We start from the raw sequence: 14,429 nt of genomic DNA on the forward strand, positions 1-14,429 counted from the left end.
AGAAAGAAAACGGCGAGCGGCCCGCGGCTATCTTCTCCCCCTCCCGGAAAACTCACCAGGGAGGGGGCAGATCCTCTGGCTCCTCGGGGGTCTCTCTTCTGGCTCCTTCAGGGGTCTCCGAAGCCCCCCCTCTACCCTTCTTCCGCTCCATTAGTGCGGAGCTAAAGGACAACGTCCACCATCATGCAGACATCATGCAGACAAGATAACATCATCAGTGCTGGGGGGAGGAGGAGGAGGAGGACTGTCAGGACCTTGGTGCTCTCTGAGCTTGGTAGTTTTCTTGCAGACGTTTCATTACCCAACTAAGTAACGTCATCAGTTCTAGAAGGGGATGGGGTTTGCAGGGAGGAGAAGGAGGAAGAGGAGGAGGAGAGGAGGAGGAAGAGGAGGACTCTGGGGTCCTTGGTGCTCTCTGAGCTTGGTGGTTTTCTTGCAGACGTTTCATGACCCAACTAGGGAACGTCATCAGTGCTACACTCCTCAATACACAGTCCACCGAACTATTAAAATCAATACCAAGATGCGCCTTTCTCCCTTTTGTTCTCCTCCCTGCATCCCTCATATCTTTTTTTCTTCTTCTTGTTCCAAAGATGATTGACTTGGGACTTTTGCTGCATCGTGGTGCCTATTTCCGGGATCTTTGGAACATCCTCGACTTCATTGTGGTCAGTGGAGCTCTTGTGGCATTTGCCTTTTCGTAAGTAGCTTTTCTTCCTGAAGTGGAAAGCAGAGCGATGCTGTGCTGAAAAAATAAAAATAAAAATAAATAAAAATAAAATTGACTGCTGCTGCTCTCATAGCCTAGAAGTTGGGTCCTGTGACCTGGAAGTGATTCATTCAATGGAAGTTATGCAGATAATCCACCATTAACATCCTTTTGACCAGGGCGCATTAAAGACGCCGAGCTTGTCAGCTGACAGCAGGGGTTTGAGACCTGAGCGCAGTGAGAGTGGGTGAGCTCCCGTCCTCGCCCCAGCTAGCAGTTTAAAAGCATGCAAATGCGAGTAGATTAATAGGTACCACTTCAGTGGGAAGAGAACAGCATTCCGTATAGACCTGCCGGCCACACGGCCACAAAATTGCCTTTGGACTACGCTGGCCAAGAAACAGATGAGCACACAAACACACCCCTAGAATTGGACAGGGGAAACACGTCCGTCTTTTAGCACAAACTAAAGCGGGATTCAGGATTGCTCATACTTATAGCTCAGTCAAAGTTGCAGAGGTCCCATCCATGACATTTATTAATGTGGGTGCCTCCAGCTCCCCCCCTTTTTTTGATGCCTCCTGGAGCTCCTTGCCATTGCAAACCACCGAATAATTCTGACATAAACTATTTACAATATTTAAATGTCCTTTCGGGGAGCTATCCTTCTCAATCAGATGTTTTTATTCTACTTGGCATTGTCATCTGAGCTACGATGGAATTCGTTTTTCTGGCCATCAGAATCCAGTTCCCATAGAAATCTGCAACAAATTCCCTTTCCTGTCCTTTTTTATTTTTCTTCATCTCTCTGGTTTTCTGCATTTGCTGAATGAATTAAATTCTTGGTTTGAGCAAAACCGTTTGTTGAATCACAGATTTACGTAGGGTTGGGCTGTGTTTGAACAGGGGGAAAAAAACCAGCCAAGGGTAAAACTAACCAAGTTTGGGATGTTTTACAGATATAAGACAAGATTTGTTGTTGACAATCTCAATTGTTTTGGGTGAACAGAACCAATGTTTGCTTTGGAGTTGATCTTTGTTAATCTGGGCTATCATAAAACTTATTATTTTGAGTAGAAATGTAGTCTACGTCAGAACATTCAGAGTAGTTTCTTCTTCATCTTTTCTGCCCCAACGGAGGGAAAACGCTGGAGAGACCCAACTTGTTTGGGAAATTGGGAATTATTTCAGAGGTTTGATCCAATGGGGTGGAGGAATCTCTTCACTTTGAACGTACTCTTCGTTTTAATCTCCCAAACCCGCATTCAACACTCATGAAGTTAGACTGAAAGTGGTCAGGATGTAAAAATAAGGGGGGAAATGTATCATCATGGCAATAATGAACACAAGTGTGCATTTTATTCTTACTGGCTAGCCGGGAGGGTGGATAGGCCTGGACCCCAAACTCTCAAATGCCCCCACATTAAAAGGACAGGGGTAGAGGGGTGTCTTGTCTTTCCTGGAAACACAACCATTGTGTGTGTTCTGGGGTTGTGGTTCGGATTATTTTCTTCCTTGTGGCTGACTCTGGTTTTTTTTTTTTTTGTCTTTCTTTCACTGGGATCGTCTCTGTAGGAGTTTCATAGGGTAATACATTATTGCTCTCCCTTGCGGCCTTGTTATTGCCTGCCGTGGCCAAAACCTTCTTGTCCATTCATGTTACAATCATTCCATTGACTGTTCTCACCCATATTGTTATTCATAGTCTGTTGAAATGCTCAAAGAACTCATTTCCTCCAAATTATTTCTGTCTTAGGAAGGGGCAACCCACAGTCACCAGTCTGCAGGTGTTCTGGTGTGGGGGTGTGGGGGTGTCCACGATTCCCTGCCTTTTTCTCCTTGTCTTGGTCCCACCATGACTTACCAGTGGGGCAACCTCTGATGTTTTCGTTGAAAGTTCTGCTTCAACAACCTTTGAACCTTCTCAAGGCAGAAACAAGAAGATCAGAGGCAGATCCAGTCTGATTTTTCTGTTCAGCATAATTCATAGTTACCTAGAACAGCCCACTGGAAGTGCAGGGATGCCACTTTTGGAAATCCATTCTAGGCCTCGGAGGCCTGGAGGAGGCTTCCCAGGCTTCGAACGGCCCACCGGAAGTGCGAGGATGCCACTTCCGGAAGTCCATTCTAGGCTTCGGAGGCCTGGAGGAGGCCTCCCAGGCCTAGAACAGCCCACTGGAAGTGCGGGGATGCCACTTCCGGAAGTCCATTCTAGGCTTCAGAGGCCCAGGCCTGCATCCACGTTTTTCAACGATTTGAATCCCACCACTGAGCTATAGCCAGCGGTATGAATATAGGCGCATCTGTCTATCTACCATTCACGTATATGTGGATTCTTCATCACTGTCTTGAGCTAAAAGAAAGGTTTTCCAAGCATCCTTCTCTAAGGTAGCTGGGAAAGAAAAAAAAATCCTGCCTCCCATTTCCAATGTAGAGATTGACATTATTTTAATTTACTGGATAAATAAGGACCCACAGGTCACTTTCCGAAGCGGAGAATGTGTTTCTCTTTGGGTCAGAACATAACCCCCCCCACAAAAAAAAAACAAAAACCCACACCCAACCACCTTACTCCATCTCCCAAGTGTTCCTCATCTAACCATCGCGTCCATTTCTTGAAACCCGTTCTTCTGCATGACTGGCCCGGCATCTATGCACTCTGTCTCATGACAGGCACGTAAGCCATAGGGTTGATGCCATGGCTGAGCATGATTAGAGTGGAATGCAATCTTAGTGGCCGTCAGGGAACCTCGGCGAGATGAGATTGGAGCTGAGTTTGTCCAACTGGGGGCAGGGTGGTGGTGGGCCTGCTCCTTCTTTGCCTTTGCCAAGGAGAAGCTTCCAGGTAGTCCTTGACTCAACGATTCATTTAGTGACCATTTGAAGTTACAAACACTAGAGCCGTGGTGATACAGTGGTTAGAATGCAGGATTGCAGGCAAACTCTGCCCACTGCCAGGAGTTCGATCCTGACCAGCTCAAGTTTGACCCAGCCTTCCATCCTTCTGAGTTTGATAAAATGAGGATCCAGATTGTTTGGGGGCAAGATGCTGTAAGAGAAGGCTGTGAAGCTCTGTGAAGCGGTATATAAGTCTAAGTGCTATTGCTATTAGGAGCCACGGTGCATAGTGGTTAGAATGCAGCATTGCAGGCTAACTCTGCTCACTGCCAGCAGTTCGATCCTCACCAGCTCATGGTTGACTCAGCCTTCCCTCCTTCTGAGGTCACTAAAATGAGGACCCAGATCATTGGGGGGGCAACAGGCCGACTCTGTAAACCGCTTAGAGAGGGCTGTGAAGCACTAAGAAGCGGTATATAAGTCCAAGTGCTATTGCTATTGCTGTAACTGATCAGATGTTGCATTAGGAGCCCTGGTGGCGCAGTGGTTAGAGTGCAGTATTGCAGGCAAACTCTGCCCACCACCCGGAGTTCGATCCTGACCGGCTCAAGATTGACACAGCCTTCCATCCTTCTGAGGTCGTTAAAATGAGGACCCAGATTGTTAGGGACAAAAGGCTGACTTTGTAAGCCACTTAGAGAGGACTCTAATGCACTATGAAGCAGTATATAAGTAAGTGCTACTGCTATTGCTATAACAGCACTCAAACAAGTGAGTGTTTTTCATGCTTATTTGCGGAGTCCCTTTTCCAAGGAGACCCATGTGGGCAGGCACGCAAAATGAGGACTTATTTAAGTCGATGGGTAAGAACAGCGACAATCTCAAAGCCAGCCAGCCACTCTTGAGGTCCCGAGCTTGCTTCAATCACCCGAATGAGATAAAATTGAGCGCAGTTTTATGTCATTTGATGGAATGTTTGCCAACCATTCCAGGGCCTTGAGCTTCTTTGCCACTGGGTGCAAGCGGGTAGAACGATAGTAGCATGAAAATAAAGACGCTCGTTAACCCAAAGTCAAACTTGGCGGGAGTCTGGAATTGTCGGTGGTGTTTCCCGCGCTGTTTTCTTCCGTGCCGTATTATCCACAAGTGTAGAGAATATGTTGCATTTTGGGGTGCTGCAGAGAGAGGGGAAAAGGATAATACAGCAGATTGGGGGAAGATTGTCTCCTGGCAGAGGGGTATATTTTCCTAGCAAGGAGGACTTTGGAATGAGTTGAGCCAGGACGAAATCCTCTCCTTGCTGTCATGATCTTTTTTTGCAGAGGGAACAAAGGGAAGGATATTAACACCATTAAGTCCCTCCGGGTGCTACGGGTCCTTCGGCCGCTGAAAACCATCAAACGTCTCCCCAAATTGAAGGTAAGACCCAACAGCTGTGCAATGGTGCCCTTGACTTAAGAGAGACTACCATTATAGGGCATTGCATGCCAAAACAACTGGACACAAAGACATAATTCTGCTAAATACCTAACTCCCACAAAAGTGTTTTCTGCCCCAGGATATTTACCCATGTAGTAGGACTGTATTGCTATTATCATCTTTCCTACTACCTTCTCTTATCGGTATATCATGATTTATTCATTGTTGTATCTCATGATTTATGATCTATGACTTATCACTTTGCTGTTTGTATGCACCAGAGACAAATTTCTTGTGTGCCTAACCACACTTGGCCAATAGAGAATTCTATTCTATTCTATTCTATTCTATTCTATTCTATTCTATTCTATTCTATTCTACTCTACTCTACTCTACTCTACTCTACTCTACTCTACTCTACTCTACTCTACTCTACTCTACTCTGTTCTGTTTTCTCTTCTCTTCTCTTCTCTTCTCTTCTCTTCTCTTCTCTTCTCTTCTCTTCTCTTCTCTTCTCTTCTCTTCTCTTCCCTTCCCTTCCCTTCCCTTCTCTTCTCTTCTCTTCTCTTCTCTTCCATTCATTCCATTCCATTCTATCCCTATCCCTATTATATTTTCTATCCCTATCCTATCCTAGTCTTTAAGAAGAGACTAGACATTCACCTGTCTGACACAATATAGGTTCTGCTTGAGCAGGGGGCTGGACTAGAAGACCTCCAAGGCCCCTTCCAGCTCTATTCTGTTCTGTTCTGTTCTGCTCTGCTCTGCTCTACTCTACTCTACTCTACTCTACTCTATTCTACTCTATACTGTACTCTACTGTACTCTACTGTACTCTACTCTACCCTACCCTACCCTACCCTACCCTACCCTACCCTACCCTATCCTATCCTATCCTATCCTATCCTATCCTATCCTATCCTATCCACCCTCAAGTCCAAATGAAGCATGACCCATGTAGAGGAATGGTAAGTTGGAAACCTGCTTTTCAGGTTCTGAAACAACCTTTTGCTCCCTTTCGCGCAGGCGGTCTTCGATTGCGTGGTGAACTCTCTGAAGAACGTTCTCAACATCCTCATTGTCTACATGCTCTTCATGTTCATCTTCGCTGTCATCGCGGTGCAGCTTTTCAAAGGCCGCTTCTTCTACTGCACCGATGAATCGAAGGACTTGGAGAAAGACTGCAGGTGCCAGAATCTAATGGCAGGTTAGGGCAGGGCTGGAGTGGAGTGGATGCAAAGGCTTCCAGGTCTCCATGTAGCCAGAGGATATATTATTATTATTATTTTAAAAAAGGAAGGAAAAATGACCAAACCTTTATTAAGGCAAGAATGCAAAACAGACTTGCAAATGTTGACTGCTCCAGGACTTTTCATAACAGAGTAACAGAGTTGGAAGGGACCTTGGGAAGTCTTCTAGTCCAACCCCCTGCTCAGGCAGGAAACCCTAGACCATTCCAGATAAATGGTTGTCCAATCTCTTCTTAAAAACTTCCAGTATTGGAGCACCCACAACTTCTGGAGGCTAGCTGTTCCACTGGATTAATTCTTCTCACTGTCAGGAAATTTCTCCTTAATTCTAGGTTGCTTCTCTCCTTGATTGGTTTCCATCCATTGCTTCTTGTCCTGCCTTCAGGTCCTTTGGAAAAGAGATTAACCCCCCCTCTTCTTTATGGCAACCTCTTAGATATTGGAACACTGCTATCATGTCATCCCCCAGTCCTTCTTTTTTTATTAAACTAGACATCCCCAATTCCAGTATTCTTCAGGGAAATAATGCAAAATTGGTAGGAAAAAATAGAGGAAGTGGGTGTTATTCACATCAAACAAAATGATACAGGAATCTTTTGGATAGGTTTAATATGCTTCTGTTTTAGAGACTTCCCTTATTCTGATAAAGAACAGAAGGGTCGTTTGGAGTGCTTAAGTTTATCCCGAGATCCTTCACCGCTGAGTTATAAAGTGTCTGATTTTAAGTGGAAAATAGCTAAAAGGGGGCTGGTTTTGAGCATCTGGGATGTATGTTAAGTCCGATGCAGCTGTTTTAAATGTGAAATGCTCTCTTTGGGGTTTGAAGCGGAGCCCTTGACTTGAAGAAGGGGCATTTTCAATTCAAAAGAATTCAAATTGATTCAAAATAATCCAGATCAATTCAAAAGAATTCAGATCGAAGAGGCGTGGCAGGTCTCTACGACGGTGTGAGCTGCACCCATAATTTTAATCAGGGCACTGCTCGTGAAAACACTGTTGAGAGAAGCAAGTCTCAGTTTTGACGGACTTGGATCTGTGGCTTGTTTGGACACCATGTTTTGACTCTTCCAGAGGCCAGTATCTGGCTTACGAGAAGGATGAAGTGGAGGCTCAGCCCAGACAGTGGAAGAAATATGATTTCCATTATGACAATGTCCTCTGGGCTCTGTTGACCTTGTTCACCGTCTCCACTGGAGAAGGATGGCCAACGTAAGTCTACATCCTTGGCGGTTATTGTCTTTATTTCTAATTGCAGTCCTGTATTTTTGTGAATTTGAATCCTTACCTTAATCTCCTTCCTTCCTTCCTTCCTTCCTTCCTTCCTTCCTTCTTTCCTTCCTTCCTTCCTTCCTTCCTTCCCTCCCTGTCCTTCCTTCCTTCCTTCCTTCCCTGTCCTTGCTTCCTTCCTTCCCTGTCTTTCTTTCTTTCTTTCTTTCTTTCTTTCTTTCTTTCTTTCTTTCTTTCTTTCTTTCTTTCTTTCTTTCTTTCTTTCTTTCTTTCCTTCCTTCCTTCCCTGTCCTTCCTTCCTTCCTTCCCTGTCCTTCCTTCCTTCCTTCCCTGTCCTTCCTTCTTTCTTTCTTTCCTTCCTTCCTTCCATCCCTGTCCTTCCTTCTTTCTTTCTTTCTTTCTTTCTTTCTTTCTTTCTTTCTTTCTTTCTTTCTTTCTTTCTTTCTTTCTTTCTTTCTTCCTTCCTTCCTTCCTTCCTTCCTTCCTTCCTTCCTTCCTTCCTTTCGCAGTGTTTTGAAGCACTCTGTTGATGCAACGTATGAAAACCAAGGCCCAAGTCCTGGCTACCGGATGGAGATGTCTATCTTTTATGTCGTCTATTTTGTCGTCTTCCCCTTTTTCTTTGTGAACATCTTTGTAGCTTTGATCATCATCACCTTCCAAGAACAGGGCGACAAAGTGATGTCTGAATGCAGCCTGGAGAAAAATGAGGTACTTGCTCTGATTGGAGAGGTGGTGCATGGTTTACATTTCTCTAGGATTTTTGTGGTTGAGTTGAACATTGAGGAGTAAAAGGTTTCAGACCATTTCTGGGGCAAATGGTGCCCAGTTTCAAGGATTTTTTGCTTCACCATGCTATTGGTCCAACTGTACAGATACGCTAACATAACAGAATAACAAGAGTTGGAAGGGGCCTTGGAGGTCATCTAGTCCAACCCCCTGCTCAGGCAGGAAATCCTATACCATTTCAGACAAATGGCTGTCCAGTCTCTTCTTAAAAACTTCCAGTGTTGGAGCATTCACCACTTCTGGAGGCAGGTTGTTCCACTGGTTAATTGTCCTCACTGTCAGGAAATTTCTCCTTAGTTCTAGGTTGGTTCTCTCCTTGGTTGATTTCCATCCACTGTTTCTTGTCTAAGGGCCAATCTAAACATCTAAAAGCCAATCAGATCATGATAACTAACTATTTTGCTGTAATCTCAAGTCCAAACAGCTGATGGTTTGGAAGAAGAAGACCATTTAGGAGGAAGCAGGAGAAAGATTATGTTCCTGTGACTTTCTCTTTTGATCTTGCTTCTTCTTCTTCTTTCCTTGCAGAGAGCCTGCATAGACTTTGCCATCAGTGCCAAACCTTTGACCCGCTATATGCCCCAAAACAAACAATCATTCCAGTACAGAATGTGGAAATTTGTGGTGTCTCTTCCTTTCGAGTACTTTATCATGGTCCTGATTGCGTTGAACACCATTGTGCTTATGATGAAGGTGAGCAACCTCTGGGGCGATCGTGAGGGCTCCCATTTGTGTAATCTTGACCTATTTCTCTGGCGGCTGCAACTTGACTTTTCTCCTCCCTCCCCCCCAACTTTAATTTAGTTCTACGGTGCCCCTGAACCCTACGAAGATATGCTGAAATGCCTCAATATTGTCTTCACCTCCATGTTTTCACTGGAATGTATCTTGAAGATCATCGCCTTTGGTGCATTGGTACGAACTTTATTTCATCACTGTCCTTTCCCATCCAAAGTCAAGTTCTCACGTTCCAAATTTACCTGAAGTTCTCATATTCATTTCCAAATAAATCTATTCTATTCTATTCTATTCTATTCTATTCTATTCTATTCTATTCTATTCTATTCTATTCTATTCTATTCTATTGCACTCTACGTTATTCTACTCTACTCTACTCTACTCTACTCTACTCTACTCTACTTTATTCTACTCTACTCTACTCACTCTACTCTACTCTACTCTACTCTACTCCACTCTACTTTATTCTACTCTACTCTACTCTACTCTACTCTACTCTACTCTACTCTACTCTACTCCATTCCACTCCATTCCATTCCATTCCATTCCATTCCATTCCACTCCACTCCACTCTACTTTATTCTACTCTACTCTACTCTACTCTACTCTACTCTACTCTACTCTACTCTACTCTACTCTACTCTACTCTACTCTACTCTACTCTACTCTACTCTACTCTACTCCACTCCACTCCACTCCACTCTACTCTACTCTACTCTACTCTACTCTACTCTACTTTACTCTACTCTACTCTATTCCTCCTTGGATGTTGGAGAGACTCAACGTCCCACCGTGCTTCCAAGCGGGTCTATTTCTGAATTCTGTATCATTGAATTGTTGTTTCCTTTTGGTCAAGAGCTTTGAAAGGGATCTGAAGGGATCCTCCCTTTTCTCTTACAGAATTATTTTCGTGATGCCTGGAACATTTTTGATTTTGTCACAGTCTTGGGAAGTATTACTGATATTTTAGTCACAGAGATTGCGGTGAGTACCCACTGGAGACTTGTTTTTCTTTAGCAAACCATACATTTTTTTTAAAGGGGGGGGGGAGAATCTAGAAAATCTTTTGGATAGACCTCTTGGGCAAACTGTAAAATTATGGGGCACTAAGGCTACTATTGAGATGGGTAAGTAATGAAGATACATCTTGAACTGCTTCGGAATAGAATAAATATTATGGGGCCTTCTAATTCTCCGCTCTTGCACCGTGTTTAGGTTTTATGACCTCAAAGGGATTTTGCAGAGTTCCTGTTTTGGGGTCTATCATGTTTGACACTATTAATTATGGTTAGCATCTATTACGTAAGGTATGTCCTCCAGATGTCGCTAAATGACATCTGGAGGACAGCATGAACACTGAATATTGGAGGGAGATCAGTGTTTAATGACTCGGTTTGAACGTTCGGGTTCCTTTTTCCAAACTGATTCCACGTTGGGACTTCCAGCCTTTTTCCTTGTTGGGAGAAAGTTAAGGAGACCATGTTCCCCAGCCTGCGCTCAGTTCCATGACTTACCTCCAGCTTTTCTAGAGCCACTTTGGAGACTTCTGAGAAGATGTTTCCCAGCCTATATCAAGACCCACATCTGAGAGGTGACAGTTGGACAAATCTGAATTATGCCCTATGATTCTTGTCTTCAAAGCTCAAGGCTGAATGTCTTTTGGAAACTTAAGGCCTTGGTTGCAAAGGATACTAAGTCATTTTTTTGCCACTGAAAGGGGTTGTTCAAAGGGACACTATGTACAATGCCAAAGAATTAATTATGTATCCAATTACTCAATTTGTTTATGCTGGTATCCATTGGCAATAGATCATTCTGCTGTAGTGGTCTTTCCCCAGTGTGGGACCCGTGGCTCTTGAAAGCCATAATTCTTGCCACCCCTTCCACAGATTACAACGTTTGACATGAGAGAAAGAATCAAATGCCACTGAACAACCACATTAATCACGTGTAATGCTTTGGATACGGTTTGAATTAATTTAAATCTAATTTAGCTTTCTTCCTGACCCTGTGAGTAGCCTTTGACACAGACGTTGGTAATAGTTGCCTCTTCTCTCTTCCCTCCCTGTAATGACAGCCTGGTCTGGCTGTATTCATGCAAGATGCTTACCAAGGTTATTGAATTAGCTCATGTTCTGAGTTCGTGCAGGGCTGACCTGTAACGTAAGCAAAGCAGATGGAGTTGCATGACAATCTGAGCTACTGCCTACCAAGGTTAATGTGTTGTGTGAATTCCTCAACGGGGTCACAACTTGATTCAGTCACGTGGTAGGTTTGATGATGAATCCTAGGCTGGTCTCCCAACCAGAATCTCTACTTTTTTTGCTTTCTGAACTATGTGGTCTCTATCCATGGAAGGAATCACAACATCAGTAAGGAGATGTCTACGTAATTCAGTGGAAGCTTTTTCAGACTTCCCCAAACAGAACCATCATCCAGAGCAGTCCCAAAGGTGTTTTCTGAAGTTCTGGACTGAAGAAGCTTCTTGGATGAGAAGCGAAACGTCTTCAGAGGAAAACAAGAAGCTCCAGTTGCCTTCTGAAAAAAGCACCTTTGGGACAACCCTGACCTGGATGACGGAGAAACTCCACAGACATCCAGAGTAGAAAACCATTCTATTTTATTTCAACACGATTCAGCAGCAGCAGAATTCAGTTCGGGCTCATCTGTGGTGAAACATTACTGGCTTGTGAGGGATCAGAATTACAGCTGATTATTAACATATATTTTTCCTGCATTTTGATTTGATGGGAATGGAACCATTTTTGAAATTTGTTCGATGGGGGGCGATTGTTTTGTGGGGAGTCCTCATAAGGTAGAGAAGCAAAGAACTTCTGTTCCCCTTAGATATGACCAAAGTGTATATTTGAGGGCTCTCAAATATCACATCTCCCAAGGGTTGCAATTCTCTGGCTTCCTACAAAGCATAAAGGACAGGTCCAGCCATGGAGGCCACTAGGGGACATGGATGGACCACAGAAGGGGAAAAAAGAAAGACTAGTACCCTTCTAAATGGTAAAGTAAGGTATAACGTGCCACAAAAAGAAATTCTAAAGCATCTTAGAACAAGGGAAGTCAGGATGATTTGGGGATAAGATTCATGCATTTCCCCCTCCCCCCATCTCAGCTGCTAACCCATAGCTATCATGCTTTAATCCCTTTACCCTGGTGTCAGACATTTTGATTGCCTTCATGCGGGTCTCTGCAATACCAAAAGGAGCTGTCAGGCACAAAGAATTAGGACCATCCGTTAGGTTGCCGAATAGAAGATTGATTCAACCCTCTACACAAGTATCTGGTCAACACTCAATTGGCATTAGATAAGGGTCAACAGAATTCAGGAGGAGTTGAAGCGTTTTGGGAACGCAGCGACTCAAAGCTAATGGCGTGCTTAACTCCGCCCCCTCAGCGTTGCCTGCTCTTCTCCTATTGGAGCTACTTGAAGGAAACTTCCGGAAGATGGAGCATTTTCCTCCCCACCCTGAAATCCAGAAGTAGGGCCTCCCTCCATATTTGCCTCCCCCCTTCCCCACCTGGTTCTAGATCTTTACCATCTATACTTATGAGGTGTTTAGCCACTAACAGGACCAACGGAGAAAAGAATAAGGAAAACACATCAATGAATTTAGTTTTCCTTTGATTCTGTAGCTGTGCGGTGTACCGGTTTCTTTGGCCAATGCTATGAATTCTTCTCTTTCTTGCTCTCTGTTGTTGTTGGGTTGTTGTTGTTGTTGTTTTAACTTCTGCAGGCAAACGCAATCATGTCAGTTTTTCTTCCCACCTCACGAACATAGTTCTTGCATTGTCAAGGAAGATCCGATGTTTTTCCTCTTCAACTGTTAAGCTTAATCATCAGATCAGACAGCCAGGAGGAGTAAGATTTGAATGGATGGAAAACCTTTGTATCGGGGATTTTTAAAAAAAATGCACATGAAACGAGTGACATCTATGAGTTTATAGGCCTTCTAGTGTTTGGGTGACGCAGTGGTTCGAATGCAGTATTGCAAGCTAACTCTGCCCACTGCCAGGAGTTCGATCCTTACTGGCTCGAAGTTGACTCAGCCTTCCATCTTTCTGAAGTTGGTAAAATGAGGACCCTGATTGTTGGGGGTCATAGGCTGACTCTGTAAACTGCTTAGAGAGCGCTGTAAAAGCACTATGAAGCAGTATTTAAGTCTAAATGCTATTGCTATTGCTGATCGGATGTTTCATTAGTGGTGGCGCAGTGGTTAGAACGCAGTATTGCGGGCTAAACTCTGCCCAGAGCCTGGAGTTCGATTCTCATCGGCTCAACGTTGACTCAGCCTTCCATCCTTCCGAGGCTGATAAAATGAGAATCCAGATTATTGGGGGCAATATTCTGAGTCTGCAAATCATTTAGAGAGGGTTGTAAAGCACTATCAAGTGGTACATACTGCAAGTCTCTCTACTATCTCTAGGGTCCCCCTCCAACTCTGTTACTCTGTTATTCTGTCTATCCTTGGGTGGACCAGCATTTCTGAACTGACGGTCCCGTCAAATAAATCCTGTTGCAAGACCCGTACGTGGCTGCAGGGGTTTGCTAAATTCACATTCCTTTTTTGAACGCGAACCGCGAAACTGGCATTTTTAGCTTTGCCTGGGAATTTAAAAAAAACAAACAAACAAAAAAAGACACAATTCAAAGGTGCTTGCAAAGTGCCCACGAATTTGCATTGCAATGTAAAATGCAAATAATTTCACTCCACTGTGTTTCTTTCCAGGTTTGGTCCTTGCTAGAAAAATCTCTTCTTTTTATATAAACCCCTAATTTCCCCCCTCCCCCCCTTTCTAATATGATCGTTAGTGTTTCTGTTCTTTTCCGGTGCCGATGACTCATTTTCTCTCTCTTTTTTTCTGTTTCTGTTTCTGTTTTCTGTCTGTGTGTGTTTTCTCTCTTTCCTGCCGAATCATGCCATTCAATCAACATGCAAAAAAACGGGGGGAACCCCCCCACCACTAACATCATGTCTGCGTCTGTCTGTTGCCTGCCTCCTGCTCACAAATAAATATCTATTTAAAAATAATCATAACGCTAAACTCAAAAAATCACTATTCATCCATGAAAACATCTCATATAGGACACGGTTGGTTTCACTGAATTTGGTTTTTTTTGGGGGGGGGGGGAAGGGTTTAAAAAAATATATATCAATCGTCTGCTTTAAGGAAATGTTTGTTCCTGTTTCGTTTGCTTTCCTTCCTCTTTAATTTGAGAGTTTGGGACTCTCCTTTCTCTTGTGCATTGTGACTCAGTTTCCTCACCTCATCGCGTTTGTGTTGGCTGCTTGATAATGGAATAACAACAATAATAATAAACCCTTAACCGTTGCCAAAAAAACCCCCCCTCCCTTCCTTAATTCCTCACCTTCGTGCGGCTGATCAGAAAGGGAAACTTATTTGCATGTTGTTATGATAAGAAAATAAATTCCTCGCGGGATTTT

At 43.8% G+C, this 14,429-nt stretch overlaps 1 protein-coding gene across 1 annotated transcript in view; it reads left to right on the forward strand.

Annotated features, from left to right (window-relative positions):
• The window catches only part of LOC107297756 (voltage-dependent N-type calcium channel subunit alpha-1B-like), a gene marked incomplete at its 5' end in the record, with an annotated part of 58,805 nt that overhangs the window by 29,843 nt on the left and 14,533 nt on the right, over positions 1–14,429 (forward strand). Inside the window, 9 exons of the mRNA XM_029286382.1 lie at positions 594–700; positions 2,285–2,296; positions 4,870–4,966; positions 5,993–6,153; positions 7,288–7,425; positions 7,953–8,154; positions 8,761–8,925; positions 9,037–9,147; positions 9,871–9,954. Coding sequence (XP_029142215.1) covers positions 594–700; positions 2,285–2,296; positions 4,870–4,966; positions 5,993–6,153; positions 7,288–7,425; positions 7,953–8,154; positions 8,761–8,925; positions 9,037–9,147; positions 9,871–9,954 — 1,077 coding nt within the window. The remainder of the gene's footprint in view (positions 1–593; positions 701–2,284; positions 2,297–4,869; positions 4,967–5,992; positions 6,154–7,287; positions 7,426–7,952; positions 8,155–8,760; positions 8,926–9,036; positions 9,148–9,870; positions 9,955–14,429) is intronic.

This window comes from Protobothrops mucrosquamatus, unplaced genomic scaffold (assembly GCF_001527695.2).
Source record: "Protobothrops mucrosquamatus isolate PMUCROS unplaced genomic scaffold, P.Mucros_1.0 scaffold3509, whole genome shotgun sequence".
NCBI classification, from domain to species: Eukaryota; Metazoa; Chordata; class Lepidosauria; order Squamata; family Viperidae; genus Protobothrops; species Protobothrops mucrosquamatus.